We start from the raw sequence: 18,216 nt of genomic DNA on the forward strand, positions 1-18,216 counted from the left end.
TAATGACTCAATAGAGGAGTGAAAGCTGGCTCTAAATATTTAAAGAACTTATTAAAGCACAAATTGCTGAGCCTCACAGGTTCCCAGGGGATGCTGACGTAGATGGTCCTGAGGCCACACTTTGAGAACCGCTGCTCTAAGTAACAAAATTGTAGTTTTTTTTTAATACTCTGTAGTTCTAAGATTCCACTAAGACCCGATGGCCTGTTTCTCAGTAAATCCACATTGGGAAAAATTTACTGGTTTTGAAGCCTCACACATTTGTGGTTAAGATTATGTTCTTTCTAACATTTCATATCACTTAGCAGAAGTTCAATCTTTCCTTTATGCCCCTTAGTGTTTCTTATTAGTTCAGCTTCGTAAAGCAGACTTCTGTTTCTGCTTCATTTTCTGGAATCTTTATATAGTATACATTTTTCCTCTGGTCTTCCACTTTGCCTGTATTTTTCTGTTATGTTCAGCAGATCAAGCTTCATAACATACTAAGTTGTGAGCTACCTTTATCAAATGATATCTGGCTCCCCACATCTACAATAGTAAATACTGATCCAATCCTGTCTCTAAATGCCCACACTGAGCCCACCATCCCAGAGATCTATTAGGATGGAAACGGCTGCATTCAATTCCTGATTAATTTTCTTTTCTCTTATATACTTGAAGCTTCAGTCTTTAGATCTCACTAGGAAAATTACAAGCATATGGGAATGCATGTAAATGACATGCAAAGTAATGCAAATTAATACAAAACATACATCTCTAAATTGCTTGAGAAAGGTCTATAAGCCTCAATGTTGATGTTATTTGCTTTGCTTCACTACACTCTGGCAAGCAGTGACTGGATCCTTTTATTACAGTTAATTTTATACAGCATCGAACACCTGACACTTGTTGACACATTAAGTGGAAGATGCCTTGCCTGTGAGTCAGGCAAATGGGACCCTGGCCTTAACGTAGCCACAGTTTGGCTGTATGGCCTTGGACAGGTTCTCAACATTCTCTAGGTTTCAGATTCTACAACCAGAAATGATTGAAATGGCATCATGATAATAACACCGCCAGGACTAAGGTTTACTGAGCACTTACTATGTGCTAGGCATAAGGCACACATGATGTACACATTGTGCTTGCATAATGCACACAGGCAATCCTTACAACAGCCCACAAGGAGGTACTGTAGAGCACGTACCCCTTAGGTGTGGTGTCATTTCAGAGACCAGGAAACACAGACAGGAAGGTCAGGAAGCTTGGGCCTGGTCCTAAGCTAGCGAGTGACAGAGTCAGATCCAGGAGCTCAGCAGTCTCACTGTAGAGGCCTTGCTCTTAGCCATGCTGCACCTCTGTAGCGTGATTATCATCCATGTTTCTCCTAAACATTACATTTGTATGATCTGTGAAGTAAATCACTCACAGTCATACGGTAAAACAGTTTCTATAAGATGTTGATAGCTTGTATTATATAAGCTTGATATCAAAATACCATCACAATCCAAGGGGGAGGGGATCCAGACATCCTGTGTGTTCAGCTTCTCTTTCTAACTCACTGCATCACATTCCCATATGTCTAAGGCTCCCTCATCTTAAAGTACCTAGCCCTCTGTCCCACCTCTCACTCTGGGAGCAGCTTCCGGTCCTCAGCCACCATCGCCTCGCCCCCGACCCCATCCACCCCAGGATTCAGACCCCAGCCCTGGTACAGATGACCACCATCTTTGGAGAGTCAGCCAGCGAGTGCGCTATGTGGCCACTTGGGAAGCCATTCCACTCGGGAGCCTCGAAAGCTGCCCAGACTCAATAAAATCAAACTTGTCTTTCCTCCTCCGATGTTCCCTGTTTCTGTAAATAGCAGCACCCAAGCTTAGAGGGAGTCACGCTGCATTCTCACACCCTACACAAAACTCAGCCCCAAGTCACTCCACAGCCAGCCTTGAATCTGCCCACTGTGTCATCCCTACTGGCACGACCTCAGCCTCAACTGCCAGGCTTCCTGCACCCTCTGAGCCAGCCCTGTCTGCTTACGGGCTCCTCACGTCCATTCTCCACGCCGCAGCTGGAGTTTTGTTTTGTTTTTAATCCATATCTCATCTGCATACTATCAGGTGTGAAACTGTCCTGAGGATCCACTCGCCACAATGCCCCTTGGCACCACCTGGCCCTGGTACCTGCTGGCCTCCCCGGTGCCATTCTCCATCCTCCCCTCAGGTCATACTGAACCTGTCTTTTCTTCCAACTCTCAGGCTCTCCTCTCCTCTGGTCTCAGCACACACCATTCCCTTGGGTGGGAATACTCCCCCTTCTCACCTCTCCCGTCCCCCACGGCTGCTTAGTTTACACAGCTCCTACTCATCCTCAACCCACCTTCAATCTCCCCAGCAAGGCCTCCTGCCTCAGCACAGATGGAGTGAGCTGCATGCAGCACATCCGCGCCTCACAGCAGCCAATGTGCCTGGCTCACAGCCAGTGCTCAACACAGGTGGACTGAAGAATTCACTTGTCAGCCTTGCTTTGCTGATTTTTACTGTCTCACTGCTTTTTCCCACCTTGTAGCCTAAGAAGGAAATCCCCTGAAGCTGACTCCGTTTTACCTCTCCTATGTGGTGCTGTGATAAGCCTCAGGTCACGAGGTCATGCTCCCAGCACCGTGGGTCAAGGGTGAGGCAGAAACAGCACCGTCAGGTACAGGGCCCTCTACCTGCTCTCTGCCCCTCCCTTCCTGGAAAACCACCATAGGTCAAAGTCAGTTTGGGAAGCACCTGTATTTATGGCCTGCTTATCTTGAAGGCACTTGGCCAGGTGCCATAAAGTGCCAACTCTGACTGATTGCCCGACTATGCCATTCACCCCTACCTACCTCTGTGCAGGAGATGTGACATTTAGCAAATCAGTATAAACTTTTTCCCCCAAAGAAAAGAGTATAAACCTTCTCATCCCACCACCACCCCACAGCAGGAAACTCCTTTCAGTACCCCCAGAGAAAATTCAGCGGCCAAACAATTCCTTGGCTATTGTTTCTCTCCTGATACCAGAAAGAGATATATCAACAACATCTTTAATTGGTCATTTCTCTCACAAAATTGGATCCTTAGAAAGTGCAACATAGGATATGCTCTCTATAATGTTTCACTTTTAAATATTTTACTTCCTTAAGACACTATCAACAAAAGCTGTCAGAATGAACTATTAGTTTCTAGAATGTTTTAGGCTTATTGATGCTTTAATAGGGGCATGTTTTATGAATGCAAGATCAAAAAGGGCGACTTATGTCTACTCACATGAGACAATTAAATGCATTATATTATCCCCAACTCTGTTAATATTCTGGTTTGCTGTTCTTCCATTATTAAAGACTTAAAAAAAAAAAAAAGAAAGAAAGAAAGAAAGAAAAAAAAAAAAAAAAAGGAATTTAAAAAGTGCCCCAAGGCCAATATCGCCTCTCTGCCTGCCCAGCAAGAGAACAGTATACTGTTTCTCAGGCTACGTGACTCGGAAAACTTACCCGTCAGGGAAAGCTGAGTCCTTAAATTTACAAAACACCCACTCGCCCCGTTTGCCTAGCACTGTTTCCTACGTGCAGACTGCTAATGGACTCGAGCGTCCAGTTTCTCGGCTCGGATCCCAGAGGCTCCCGACCCTCTGTGGTAGGCACCGCCACCTCGCAGGGGGACGATCCCGGCCCGCTCTGCGGCACAAAAACTTGACCTTAAAAAGCGCAGAAGCTGGTCTCTGGGAAGGGCGCGGCCTGGGAGGCGCGGCCCGCAGCTTCCGCCCCCAAAGAACGACTCGGAGGCCCCCTCCAGCCCCAGTTGCCGTGGCGCAGAAGCCGCGGGAGCAGTCCTTTCACGCGCCCCGCGTCCCTGTCCCGAAGCCCAGGGGCGGGGGCTCGGGCAGCATCGCTCGTCCCCGCTGGTCCAGGGCTGCGGAGAAGCTGCAGGAGGCTCTGAAAAGCGAGCGTCGGGAAGCCGGGCTCAGCAGTTCCCCCGGGCCCCCTGCGCCCCGCAGCAGCGCGGGCCAGGCTGCGCAGCGCTGGGCCCCGAAGGGCCAGGACGGCGGGATGCCCCCGCTCCCGGCGAGGGAGCGCCCACGAGCCGCGTTCTTGGCACTCGGGGAGAGTCCCGGGAAAGCCCGGCGCTGGCGCGCCAGCCTGGCGGCTCCGCTCCGCCCGCGAGCCCAGGAAGCCGGCGCCGCGGCCCGCGTCCGTTATCCAGGACACACTCCGCGCCTGCCGCCCGCCTCCCTTTCCCAGCGCTGGCCTCGGGGAACTTCCCCGCGTCCGGCCGCGGACGGCGGCTGCTGCGGGAGCCGCGAAGTTGCGGCTTCTGCTAGGCGCGCGCGCGCGCCGGGTAGCCCACCTGGCCTGCGACGCTGTGTCCGCCCGCCGCGCGCTCTGGCCGGCCCCGGGGTTACCGCAGGCGCGGGGAGAGGCCGGGGTTCAGCCCAGGTCCCCGCGCGGCTCCGGGAGGGCGCCCCCGCCTGCCGCCTGGAGAGGGACGCGGCGCCGAAGTTTTCCCCGGCGGGAAAACGAAAGTCGTGAGGAGCAGAGGGTCTGGGCGTCCCGGCCACCCCCGGGCGGAGACGAGGCTGAGACCCGGCTAACATCTCCAGCCCCGGGCGACCCTCGCTCGCCAGCGTAGCCAAGTCGACTTACGAGAAGGAGCGGCGCAGCCCCGAACGCGGGTCCGCGAGGCTGCGGAGGCCGCCCCGGCGGGGGCCGCGGGCTGCGCTCTGGGCTCCCAGGCTCTCCGCGGCGGCTTGCTCTCGCACTGCCCCTCCGTCGCCCTGCTGGGGAGCCGCTCTCTCCCGGCCCAGGGTGGGAGAGCGCTGAGCGGCCCCCGTGACGTGCGGCGAAAGGAGGAGCACCGCCGCCGCGCTCCCGCAGAGGGAGCTCCCTGCCCTGCGCTCCCGGTCCCCGCGCCGCGCTTCGGACAAAGTTCCCAGGCGCTCGCGGTGATCTCGGCTCTCCGCCGCTGCCCGTAGCGTCATCCACCTTCGGTTCCCTCCCACATTAGACAAGAAATCTGAGGTCAGGAGAGATAAGTAACTTGCCCAAAGTCGCTCAGAAGGCAGTGACAAAGCAAACTCACATCTGCGGCTCCTTTTTTCCCCTGAACTCCGGGCTCTGCGGAGGCTCGGGCCCTGCGGGAGTCGCCCAACCAGACAGAAGGCAGCTCGCTCTCATGGGTAAGACGAAGAGTGTCCCACGCAGCCGCGAGAAATATTATCAGCAGCGTGGGAAGGTGGAGCTTTTTGCCCAATAACTAGAGTGCAAAGTTGTTTTTCAAACGGTGCCTACATGCCAAATCGGTTTGCTTTTTATCCTTAAGCGAGGGTGAGGGTGGCGGCTGTGCGGACGCCAATCGGGATCACCAAATAAGTGCACTGGAAAGAAAGCACACAGCTACTTAATCAATTGGCCATCAAGGACTCGGCCTTCCGAGCGGGTTCTTGTGAATATGCTAACCTTGTAAAGCGGGCGCGCCACGCTCTGCTTGCTATTCACGCACTTCCAGGAGTCTCCCGCCAGGCTCCACGTCCTTTCGGGGCCGGGAGCTCCCAGGGCTTGCCTTTCAGGGCAGGGAGTGGCACCAGACAAGTCAATCCCAGTCGGTTTGTTCCTTACTTCATTGGTCAACCAGTGTTGACTGAGGGCCTGCAATGTGCATGGCTGTTGGATGGGGAGCTGGGTCAGTAGGACCTAGGACCTAGGACCCAGTGAATCTCAAAGAGGGAGTGTCACATGCGTCCCCATATAGTTTACTCTCAGAATCTGGAATCTGCCCAAAGCGGTAGAGAGACTTTGAGTCTACCCCAACCCCCACGCCTTTTTAAAAACTCCCTGTGCTCAAAGAGCAAGTGTTTTAATATTCGTTTTACAGACTTACTTTCAAGCAAATGGCCAACTTTGCCTTCACTTCCTCCCCGTGGGACCACCTCTTTCTGGAATAATACTTTATACTTCCTGGGTCTCCCTCATTTGCACATGATGATGGTGATAGTCATGATGGTAAAAACAACTAAGGCTTCTATTATCCACCCTGTGCACTGTTCTAAGCCATTTATGCAGATTAACTCTTTCAATCCTCACAACTTTATGAGGGAGGTGCTATTTTAATTCTGATTTTACGGATGATGAGAGGGAGGCAGGTGAGGTGAAATAACTTGCCGGTAAGTGGGTGGTCTGTCTGGTGTCCATGCTCTCAACCACTGAGGTCTCCAAGACTGGAATTCAAAGGGACCATCAGCCATCATTAACCACAGCTTACACATCTCAAACAAGCCATGCTAGGAAATACATGCACTTCCTCCCAAAGAGGTGAATTTTACTATTTTGCGTATATCATGTCATAAAGTGGATATCCATTCACTCACTTGCTCCTCTATTTCCAACTTCCAAGTCAACTATTTTGTCCTAAAGCAAACTATTTCTTAAAAACCTATTCATCATAAAGTTTGCAATTTTTGTTTTGGATTGTTTTATACGCTCAGACCATACCCAGCTGTTTCCCTCTCCTTTCTACTCACAGCCTTGTTATGCTCTTTTTTTTTTTTTTTTTTTTTGGTGAGACAGAGTTGCTCTGTAGTCCAAGCTGGAGTGAGCATGCCACACTGTAAGCATGCTCATTGCGCTCAGCATTCCTGTATTGTTCTTCTAGGACTGCCTAACAAATATCCAGGCAATCTCGGCTCACTGCAACATCCACCTGCTGGGTTCAAGCGATTTTCCTGCCTGAACCTCCTGAGTAGCTGGGACTACAGGTGCACACTAGCACATGCAGCTAATTTTTGTATTTTTGGTGGAAACAGGGTTTCACCATATTGGCCAGGCTGGTCTTGAACTCCAGACCTTGTGATCCACCTGCCTCGGCCTCCCAAAGTGCTGGGATTACAGGTGTGAGCCACTACGCCTGGCCAAGTTACTCTCTTTCATCCCTTAAAACCTTGTTGTAACCAGCCCTGCAGGTCTTCTGAAAGTGGGTTGCCCAAAGATGGTAGTGGCCCCAGAATGGTCTCTGCCACACTGTAAGCATGCTCATTGCACTCAGCATTCCTGTATTATTCTCCTAGGACTGCCTAACAAATACCACAGACTGCACGACTTAAAACAACAGAAACATATTTCCTTACAGCTCTGGAGGCTGGAAGCCTGAAATCAATGTGTTAGCAGGCTGGGATCCCACTGTGCCCCTTCCTAGCTTCTGGTGGTTGCTGGTAATTCCTGGCATTCCTTGGCTTGCAGCTGCATCACTCCAGTCTCTGACCTTTTCCTGTGTCTCCTCTGCAAACACATTTCCCTCTTCTTTAAGGACACCAGTCATTGCACTTAGGGCCCACCCTAATCTAGTATGACCTCATTTTAACTTGATTACTTGGCAAAAACCCTATTTCCAAATAAGGTCACTTACACAGGTTCCAGGTAGACATGAATTTTCAGAGAATGCTGTTTAACCCGGTGCAGTCTCCAAAAGTCATTTAATAAAATGACAGTTAATAAAAACATATTGCCTGAGCTAAGGATGCAAAGAGGTGTAAGTCACAGCCCCTGCCCTCCAAGAAACTCCAGTTACAGAGGTAGTCCTTGCACTGAGAACATAAAGACTGGAGTCACTAAGAGCCAACTAACTGGAGCCAAATGACAATCTGGGGACCAAGTGGCAGCTATACACAAGGAATTCAGCCAAAGGGGAACAGTCACTGAGGATACGGTTCTAGGACTGCACTCAAAGGTGAGGGTGATTCAAACACATCTATGAGGGAAAAATTGAAAAAGCAAACAGAAATAAGGAGAGCTTATCAGAAACACAGCTCCAAGGGGAAGAGTGTGCCTGGCAGAATTTTACTTCTTGAGTTTCATGCAGAAATGAAAGACTGAAGGGATGCAAATACCTATCATACTGAGTATAAGAACATGGTGAATTACTTTTACTGTACTAATAGCATGCTGTAATGCCATAGCAATTAGCCTGCTTTAAAGTGCTCTCTTCACTGGGCACAGTGGCTCATGCCTGTAATCCCAGTACTTTGGAAGGCCGAGGTGGGAGGATCACTTGAGGTCAGGAGTTTGAGACCAAGCTGGCCAACATGGCAAAACCCAGTCTCTAGTGAAAATACAATAATTAGCCCGTGTGGGGGCGGGCATCTGTAATCCCAGCTACTTGGGAGGTTGAGGCAAGAGAATCGCTTGAACCCGGGAGGCGGATGTTGCAGTGAGCTGAGATCACGCCACTGCACTCCAGCCTGGGTGACAGAGTGAGACTCCTTCTAAAAAAAAAAAAAAGTGCTCTCTTCTTTCAGTAATATCATTTGATCTTTATGACAATCCTGGGTGTCATCAGAGACAAGGACATCATATTTTATAACCAAGTATCCCAAGGCTCAAACAATGAAGTAACTTGCACAGGTCAAACAGCAAATCATTTGTAGAGTTGGTATGAAGCATATTTGCCTGGATATTCCTCAGTTAGGAATGTCCCCATGATGTTGGCTCCTGGGCCAGCCTTCCAGTATTGATTGCTTTGTTTTTGGTCCAAAGAAAGCGTTTAAAGAAAAAGAGAATCCTGCAAGAAATGGAAAGTTTTTCTAAAAGCTACGTGAATCTCAAACTGGAATTGTGAAAAATCTTCCCCAGACATCTGAACTGGTTTCACTAAACCTTCTGAGGATTTGCAAGTGTATTGAAGTCTCCTTTAGGCCTTCAGAGACTTAATAGTATCTAGTGGGCTTCTGAAGAACTTCGCTGATTATCCTAAAGAAATAGGGATTGAATGACACTTTGGGGGCACTCAGAACACGAGAAGTTGAGGGGAAGCTGAGTAAAAAACAAGAAATTACATTACAGGATGGTATGCCAGCAGAAATTGACAATTAAAACTCAGTATCTGATCTCACCATTGTGTAAAGTTATACACAGACGACCAGATCTTGGCATGTTTTGAAAACTTTCTAATAAGAATCTGCAACTATGACTAGCAACTGAAAGCAAGCAGGAAGTCTAGTGTTGGACTGAGTATCTGATGATTTAATGTGTTTCCCTGGATTTTCCTTTGCTTAGCAAGCAGGTAACTTGCTGAATCTTCTGCTGGCTGTCTTTAAAAGTATATTTAAGCTTGAAATGCTTTTGATTCTAGTGTGATTCATTGAGTCTTGGTTGTGCATAGTGCTACACTGGTTGCTATGGGAAAGTACAAAAATATAAAAGACAGTTCCTGACCAAAAGAAAATCCCATCTAATTTAGGACACATGAGACATATAGAATAAAAATTATATAAGTGTGTTTGCAATGGAATTTGTAAGCAGTTATTACTCAGTTCTCTGTTCAGACGTGACTTTTTGAAAACAGGGCCTCCTTGGCTACGCTTTTTAGAACAATGGCCTGTCCCACCTCCACATCACCTGTTGGCCTTTTTCCTGCTCTGTGGTCTTTATAGCACTTATTACTATCTGAAATTAAATTGTTGTTTGTTTACTCTGCTCCTAGACATACTATCTCTGAGGGCATGAGCTTTGTCTTATTCTCTGCTGTATTCCTAGCACCTGAAGAAATGTTGGGAACATAGTAGGTGCTCATTTAAATGGTTGTTAAATACATGAATAAAATACATATTAACCAACTGAAAATGGACCAGCATAACTTGGATTAATGCTCCTCACATTTGCCTGATAAGACTCTCCTAGGCATTTGGAAAAAAATTTGCTGCAGGTTCTGTTTCAGTAAGCCTAGAGTGGGGCTCAGGAATCTATAGTTTTAAGACACATCCCAGGTATTTCTTTTAATAGGACTGTCTGGGAAACATGCATTACTACAGTAATTGAGGGTGGGAAAGAAAAGTGAACTGATAACAGCAGGTTGCAGAGGTCAGTGGCTGCTCATTGCAGTTATCTGGAGGAGGTTTTAAAAATACTGATACCCACTCCAGACCTGTGAAATTAGAATCTTTTAGGTGGGGGCAGACTTGGGCAGGGTATTAAAGCCCAAGGCAGAGCCCTCATGGTGTAATCACCTCTGAAGCGTTCCACCTCTCAACACTTGCACTGAGGATTAAGTTTCCAATACATGAACTTTGGGGAACACATTCAAACCCTAGTCCCTGGGACTGCTGATGCCCAGACTCATTCGCAAAGATTCTGCTGTATTGGATATAAGGGAGGTGTTTTTTTGTTTTTTGTTTTTTGGGTGTGTGTGTGTGTGTGTGTGTGTGTGTGTGTGTGTGTGTGTGTGGCAGAGAGGAGAAAGAGAGAGAGAGATGCAGCAGTGTTGCTAATCAGAGGTTTAGAAAGAAAGAGGAGAGTCTGGCCCATATAATCTTCATAATAACAACAGCTATCGTTTATTGAGCAGTCACTGTGTAACAGCCACTGTGATGCCTGCCTTGCACAGACTACCTCATTTAATCCCCCACAAAAACTGTAGGAGGGAGGCACATTGGCAGCCCCATTTACAGACATATGATGAGACTGGGGAGGATTACAAGGTTCTATGACTAGGGATTGGTAGAGCTGGGATGTCAGCCTAGAACCTATACTCATATCCTCTGTCCTATACTGCTTCCTCAGCCAAAAACAGGTCTGAAGAGAATGTCAACAAGGAGAAATTCTCTGTGGTAGAGGTCACGTCCAGTCATTTTAAGCTGTTTGCTGTGCTGTGTTGTGCTATAATTCTTTCCTCTTTGCCAGCAAGCCTTAAGCAAAGCTTGTTCCACATCAGCTGGCATGGGTGGTGCTGTGGGGAAAAAGAAACCAGGTGGGGTGAGGTTAGCATAAGGCAGAAGGATGGAGAAGGTGGTGACAGCACTAGAGACTGACAGCAATGCCCAGGAACCAACCTGGCGGGCAGGCTGATGGAGAGTTTCATAGAAAAGTAGTCATAGTGGGAGAATGTAACTTCTTGGGAAAATGTAGAGAAATGGGGTAGAGGTACTAAAAGTGGGGTGTTAGTGGACTGCGAGGCTCAAGTTATCCCACAGGGCTTCTAAAGGAAAAGACGGTCCACAATTCCAGAGGGCTAGGGCCTCTTTGGGCTTGCATTACTACATATAAAGTTATTTGTGGCACAGAGCTGGGCTCTTCTAAATTTTACTATTTTTTTATTTATCCTGGATTTTGGGTGGGGACTAAGACACATTTTCTTAAACCTTTTCATTTCCATCATCAGCGTTTCTTTTGGGGCCATTTTTACACAAAGGAACAGTTTTGACTTTGCTCTATTTAATCATTTCATAACAGTTACTGTGTAGGCAATAAGGAACAGAGAACAAAAAAGCTATGCTGAGATAAAGATGTGAGGTGACTGGTGAGGCTCACCCACCAGCTAGGCAACTCGCCTTACCACTTCCTTGCCTCCAGCTTTGAAGGATAAAATACAACCTCATATCTCAGCCGAACTGCCCTACGTCATGGAACTTTAAGATGTCTTGTGAACAGCCAAAAACATAAATGTTAACTGCTTTTAACTTTTAGAAGTACCAGTATTGACATTACGGCTTCAAATGTTTGCATCTACCATAAGCCTAAAAAGCATCGTAGCCCAAATGAAAAAAATAGCAACTTAAAAATATGCCCAGAAATTGAGAAGTTAATCACAAATCCTGAACTAGGGGCTAAAGTCTGAGGCAAGTTGATTTGCCATGGCCTCAAATTCTGTTCCTCTTATTTATATGGTTAAAAAAAAATTAGGGACATAAGAACATTAAAATAAAGTTTAAGGAGAAATGAATCACATTTCTTGGCTTTCACATGTTAAGAAAGATATGTCCCTGGTTTCTTTAAAATAGGCTTCAACAAAATGAGATGAGAAAAAAATAGGAGAGGGACTCCAAAGAAACACATGCAGAGCTGTTGTGCTCTTGGCCTTCAACAGCACAGAAAATCCAAAGGGACTTAAAATCCAGGCCCACTGGGCACATGCATTCACTTAAAAGCAACAAGATAGTTCCCAGTGCACACTGAATTTGAGAAATATCTCAAACGGAATAAGCTTTGAATAAAGCTGGGTTTTTTTTGTTTTTGTTTGTTGTTTGTTTGTTTGTTTGTTTTTTACCTGGAATGCCCTAGATTGAAAAACAGAGAGACTCAGAGCAGGTACTAATGTGTTTATATTAGAACTTATCAGTGAGACTTCTGCATTTCATTTTCTCAGTGAGTTTATGTTTATCTTTTTAGAGACATGGTCTTTGTCACCCATGCCAGAGGGCAGTGGTGCAATCATAGTTCACTGTAACTTCAAATTCCTGGGCTCAAGTGATCCTTCTCCTTTAGCTTCCCAAAGGGTTGAAATTACAGGCGTGGTCCACCAAGCTTGGCCCTCAATGAGTATTTCTGTCTGCCCTATCTGCCTTTCATTCATTCAAAGGGAGCAAAAGTTGACTTCCCCAGCATGTATAAGTGGAAGGAATCAATAGGGCTACCATTACTCAGAATGAGTAATGTTTTAATAATTTAACATATATTTTGAGGTAGATACTTTTGGTTGAGCAAGAGACATACATAGTGCCTAAAACCATGAGCTCTGATGCCAGATGACCAGGTTTGAATCCCTGCTCCACCACCTGGTAGCTGCTGTGTGTTCACATTACTTCATCCTGCACCGCTACCTCATGTGCAAAATGGGGATAATCATAATCTCCTACCTTTTAAGTTGTAGTGAGGATTAAATGAGTTAATACATAAAAGGTGCTTATAACAATGACTGGTATATATAAGTGCTCAATAAATATTAGCTCTTACCCCAATCTCCTCCATCCTCCCTCCCCCATTTTGTTTCTGTTTGCTCATTTATTTTTTTAACTGGCAGAGTCTGGAATTTGTACAGCGGACTGCTTACCTGTACATGTCCTTGTACTTCTCTCAACCAATTAAGGTAACACCACTTCCCTGGCTAGAGAGGAATGGTAGGTGGTACAATTCTGGTCAATGAGATACAAGTTTCCTGGGGTTAGGGTGTGTTCAGGGAAGATTTCTTTCCAAAATAAATACCTTGGAAAAAATGTCTAATTCCTTATCCTAATGATGCTGTTTCTACATGTATAACGACCTGTAACAGCACAGCCATGTTGGCACTGTGAAGAGACGAAGAAGAACGGTGAAAACAATAATGACATTGTTGAGTTGAAGAATTAATCAACCCTGAAGTTACTGCCTCTGGATCTGTTAAATGAAATGATAAATTTTCCTTCTTGCTTAAGCCATTTTGAGTAGGGTTTTCTGTTATTGTATCTGAAAACACTAACTGGTTGATATTTCTCAAACACTTACTATGTTCAAGATATTTTATAGGGAATATAAAGTGTAAAACCCTGAACCTGATCTCAATAGATTTTCCAGATACATGAGGTAGATAAACCATAAAAAGAAAACTAATAATGTCAGTGATATGGTTTGGATCTGTGTCCCCACCCAAATCTCATATTCAATTGTAATCCCCAGTGTTGGAGGTGGGGCCTGGTAGGAGGTGATGGGATCATGGGGGTGGTTTCTAATGGTTTAGCACCATCCCCCTAATGCTGTTCTCGTGATAGAGTTCTCATGTCTGGTTGTTTAAAAGTGTGTGGCACATCCCCCCACTTCCTCCTGCTCCCACCACATAAGACATGCCTGGTTACCCTTTGCCTTCTGCCATGATTGTAAGTTTCCTGAGGCCTCCCCAGAAGCCAAGCAGATGCCAGCATCATGCTTCCTGTACAGCCTGCGGAAACGTGAGCCAATTAAACCTCTTTTCTTTATAAATTACCAAGTCTCGGTTATTTATTTATTGCAATGTGAGAACAGTCTGATATAGCCATGAAGTAAATGTTAAGTGGTTGGATTGGGATGGTCTGAGAAAGCAACATAGATGGTCATATCTGAGGAGAGGCCTCAAAGAATAAGAAAAACATAAATGGGCAGAGAGAGGAGGGAACATTCTAAGTAGGGGAAACAGTGTAAACAAATGTAGGGGAGAGTTAGGGATTAGTTTGCTAGGGTTGCCATAACAAAATACCACAAAATGGTAGCTTAAAACAAGTTTATTTCTCATAGTTCTGGAGGTGTGAAATCCAAGGTCAGAATGTCCACATGGTTGATTTCATTCTGAGGCCTCTCTCCCTGGTTTGTAGATGACTGCCTTTTTGTTGTGTCCTCGCATGATCTTTTGCCTGTGTGTGTGTATCCCTGGTGTTCCTTTGTGTGTCCCAATTTTTTCTTCTTATATGGATATCAGTTAGATTGGATTAGAGCCCACCCCGATGACCTTATTGTAATTTAATCTTATCTTTAAAATACAGTCACAATTTGAGGTACTAGGGGTTAGGATTTCAAAATATGAATTTTTGGGGTACACAATTCAGCCTATAACAGAGATGAAAAGGGAGTTTAAGGTCAAAGGTTAGAAAGTATTGGGAGGTAAAGTTGAAAGGTTATGTTAGGGCCAGATAGTTAGGTAATATTGAATACTGGGTCTAGGGTTTACTTTTGCAGCAGCAGGGAAACAACATAGATCTTTAAGAAGAAGAATTTGGCAGGAGTGTATCACAGGTGTATAATAAGAGAAAGAGTGGGAGTATGAAAAATGGGTTAGGATTGCTATTGCATATAGTCCAGACAGGCACTGGTAAGAACTGAACTCAGGAGAGGAAGTTGAAGGGATTGATGAAAGAGAAACTGAGAAGAAAAAGACAAGATGTATGTTTTAGTCTGTTTTCTGTTGCTATAACTGAGTACCTGAGACTGGGCTATTTATAAAGAAAATAAATTTGGTTTTTATTGTTCTGGAGGCTGGGAAATCCATGGTCTCAGGGCCACATCTGATGAGAGCCTTCTTGCTGGTGGGGAATCTCTGGCTCACTGCCCGAGGCAGTGCAGGGCATCATCACAAGGCGGGGGAAATGACCAGAGAGAGCCAACCTGGCTTGTTATACAGAACCACTTTTGTGATAACTAACCCACTCCCATAATAATCCATTAATCCATTAACTCATGAAAAAAATTAATCAGTTTATTATTCATGAGGCCCGGCCCTCATGACCCAGTCATTTTTTTTTTTTTTTTTTTTTTAGAGGGAGTCTTGCTCTGTTGCCCAGGTTGCTCACTGCAAGCTCCGCCTCCCGGGTTTACGCCATTCTCCTGCCTCAGCCTCCCGAGTAGCTGGGACTGCAGGCACCCACCACCACACCTCGCTAATTTTTTGCATTTTTAGTAGAGACGGGTTTCACCGTGTTAGCCAGGATGGTCTCGATCTCTTGACCTCGTGATCGGACCGCCTCAGCGACCCAGTCACTTCTTAAAGGCTCCATCTCCCACCACTGCTACATTGGGGATTAAGTTTCAACATGAGTTTCAGAGGGAACCACCAAGCCATAGCAGTGTATGTTTAGAATTTTCCAATAATCAAGCCAGTGGAAGCTGTGCCATAATAATTCAGCTTGTAAAAAAAAGAAGTATTATCATTTAGGGTTGTGAGGCCTGGAACATAGGGGTTCCAGCTTTCTAACACTGAGGACTACCTGTTTGAAAAGGAATAGGCTTCCTTTTTGGGTATGGAGTATTCCAGAGATGTTCAAAAAATCAGTTTTATAAAAAGGATAAAAGTAGCAGGTAGAAGATTGGATTATTAGATATTCTTCATCTATGGTTTAGGGTCAGAAGCCTAAAGGCTTCATTTAGAACCCAGAACAGGTAAAACATGTAGCTAACATCCTAAATTGCCCAGTCTTCTCACAGAGATAGTCTAGGGTAAGGTAGTTCTCTCCAACCCTGGTTGGAGTAGACCGTTTTGTTGTTTAGTTTGGGCAATGCTCAGCATGCCTGGACAATGGATGTTATTTCAGTCACCAGTTGGTATATAAAATAGAGTAAATGGGCTTGGGAAATTAAGAATTTAATCACCAAAATGAAAACTTAGAATTGCAAGATCTTTTGTATTAAAAACTTAGCATATATGACTTTCGTAGATTGTAATCACAAGACAAAATGCCTGTTTTAAAAATTATTACCTTAAAATTGTTTGAATTACAAAAGACATGTGTGCCTGATTTTAAAGTTTAAAGTAAACTATAAAAGTATACTTTCATCCTCCTCAGTCTAGCTTCCTTAGGGATAGGCACTATAAACAGTTGTATCTGTAGCATTCAAGAACTTTTACTGAACATATCCCCACCTCCACCCCACACACATAGAAACACACATTTTCAGAGCTATTTATTAAAAAGTATATATTATATATTTATATAGTATGTATACATACTTTATCTACATTTATACCAGTATATGTGTATATATTATGCATGCAAAGGTATATCATTTTTCTTTAATAAAACCAGTACTTGCATTAAACATTGTCCAACAATTTATATTTTATTTATGTATAATTTAATTAGTACATATGTTCTCAAATGGCTCATATTTTAACTGTCTTCTTAAATAATAAAACAAAATACAGAATAAAGTCTCATACAGATTATTTAAGAATTAGAAAAATAGGTACTCCAAGGAAATTATAGTGAAACAATAAAATTTTCTGTTGGTTCTCAAATGTAACAATATGTAGAGTTATTCTATCCTGAACACTTTCATTGGACTCTTGAAGGAAGAAAAATAAAATGATTTAATATGTCATTACACTTTTATTAATAGACAAACATTTCCAGGTGCTTTTTCAGATGTTTAATTTTTTTATCTAAATAGAAAGAACACACACATAGTACCAATTTCAAATTTGCCAAATGGTACATGTAGGCAAAAGTAGGTCTTTTTCCTTCGTTCTCCAACCCCATAATTTATTTCTCCACAGGCCACTGTTAAGCAGTTTCTTACATATTCTAAAGACGTATCTTAACATTCTATACATTTAAAATAAGAAAATATTCGGCCGGGCGCGGTGGCTCAAGCCTGTAATCCCAGCACTTTGGGAGGCCGAGATGGGCGGATCACGAGGTCAGGAGATCGAGACCATCCTGGCTAACACGGTGAAACCCCGTCTCTACTAAAAAAAATACAAAAAACTAGCCGGGCGAGGCGGCGGGCGCCTGTAGTCCCAGCTCGGGAGGCTGAGGCAGGAGAATGGCGTGAACCCGGGAGGCGGAGCTTGCAGTGAGCTGAGATCCGGCCACTGCACTCCAGCCTGGGCGACAGAGTGAGACTCCATCTCAAAAAAAAAAAAAAAAAAGAAAAGAAAATATTCAAAAAGCAAGACCATATCACCACCCACCAAAATCATTGGACTTGCATGAGTGCAGGCACACCTCATTTTATTGCACTTTGTAGATATTACATTTGTTTTTTAACAAATTGAAGGTTTGTGGCAACCCTGCATTGAGCAAGTCTATCAGCACCAATTTTTCCAACAGCACACGCTCACTTCGTGTCTGTGTCACATGTGGGTAATTCTCAAAATATTTCAAACCTTTTTGTTATTTTTATATCTGTTATGGTAATCTGTGAGCAGTGATCTTTGATGTTATTATTATAACTGTTTCGTTCCGACAATATTGAAGTTAGGCCAATTAGTAACCCTATAATGGCCTAAGTATTCAAGTGAAAGAAAGTTGCACACCTCTCACTTTAAATCAGAAGCTAGAAATGATTAAGCTTAGTGAAGAAGGCATATTGAAAGCCAGGACATGCCTAAAGCTAGGTCTCTTGCATCAAACTGTTAGGTAAGTTGTGAATGCAAAGGAAGAGTTCTTGAAGGAAATAAAAAGTGTTACTTCAGTGAACACACAAATGATAAGAAAGCAAAGCAACCTTATTGCTGAGATAGAGAAAGTTTGAGTTGTCTGGATAGAAGATCAAACTGGTCACAATATTCCTTTAAGCCAAAACCTAATCCAGAGCAAGGTCCTAACTCCAATTCTATGAAGACTGAGAGAGGTGAGGAAGCTGCAGAAGAAAAGTTTGAAGCTAGTAGAGGGTGGTTCACGAAGTTTAAAGAAAGAAGCTGTCTATACAACACAAATGCAAGGTGAAGCAGCACATACTGATGTAGATGTTGCAGTAAATCATCCACAAGACCAGCTAGATTATTGATGAAGGTGGCTACGCTAAACAGATTTTCATTATAGATTAATCAGCCTTCTATTGGAAGAAGATGCCACGTAGGACTGTTAGAGCTAAAGAGGAGAAGTCAATGCCTGGCTTCAAAGCTTCAAAAGACAGGTTGACTCTTGTTAGGGACTAATGCAACTGGTGACTTTAGGTTGAAACCAATTCTCACATACCATTCTGAAAATCCTAGAACCCTATGCAAAATCTAC

The 18,216-nt window shown here is 44.7% G+C and overlaps 2 protein-coding genes across 19 annotated transcripts in view; one reads left to right on the top strand and one right to left on the bottom strand.

Moving 5' to 3' along the window:
• The window catches only part of GCNT4 (glucosaminyl (N-acetyl) transferase 4), a 30,588-nt gene extending 24,063 nt beyond the window's left edge, over window positions 1-6,525 (bottom strand). For 4 of the 18 annotated variants that reach the window (XM_015140277.3, XM_078004875.1, XM_078004869.1 and 1 more), the window contains exon 1: window positions 5,079-5,218. Coding sequence is in view for 2 of the 18 variants with exons in the window: in XM_078004867.1 (XP_077860993.1) it covers window positions 4,643-4,977 (335 nt within the window). In the remaining 16 variants the exon portion in view is untranslated. The other 14 variants (XM_078004879.1, XM_078004873.1, XM_028849512.2 and 11 more) reach the window with 14 other exon arrangements.
• The window catches only part of LOC144341347 (uncharacterized), a 50,139-nt gene that overhangs the window by 4,593 nt on the left and 27,330 nt on the right, over window positions 1-18,216 (top strand). The window contains exons 2-3 of the mRNA XM_078004527.1: window positions 1,584-1,728; window positions 3,445-5,175. Coding sequence (XP_077860653.1) covers window positions 1,584-1,728; window positions 3,445-4,528 — 1,229 coding nt within the window. The 3' untranslated portion in view covers window positions 4,529-5,175. The remainder of the gene's footprint in view (window positions 1-1,583; window positions 1,729-3,444; window positions 5,176-18,216) is intronic.

The sequence above is a fragment of the Macaca mulatta genome, chromosome 6, assembly GCF_049350105.2.
Source record: "Macaca mulatta isolate MMU2019108-1 chromosome 6, T2T-MMU8v2.0, whole genome shotgun sequence".
NCBI lineage: Eukaryota > Metazoa > Chordata > Mammalia > Primates > Cercopithecidae > Macaca > Macaca mulatta.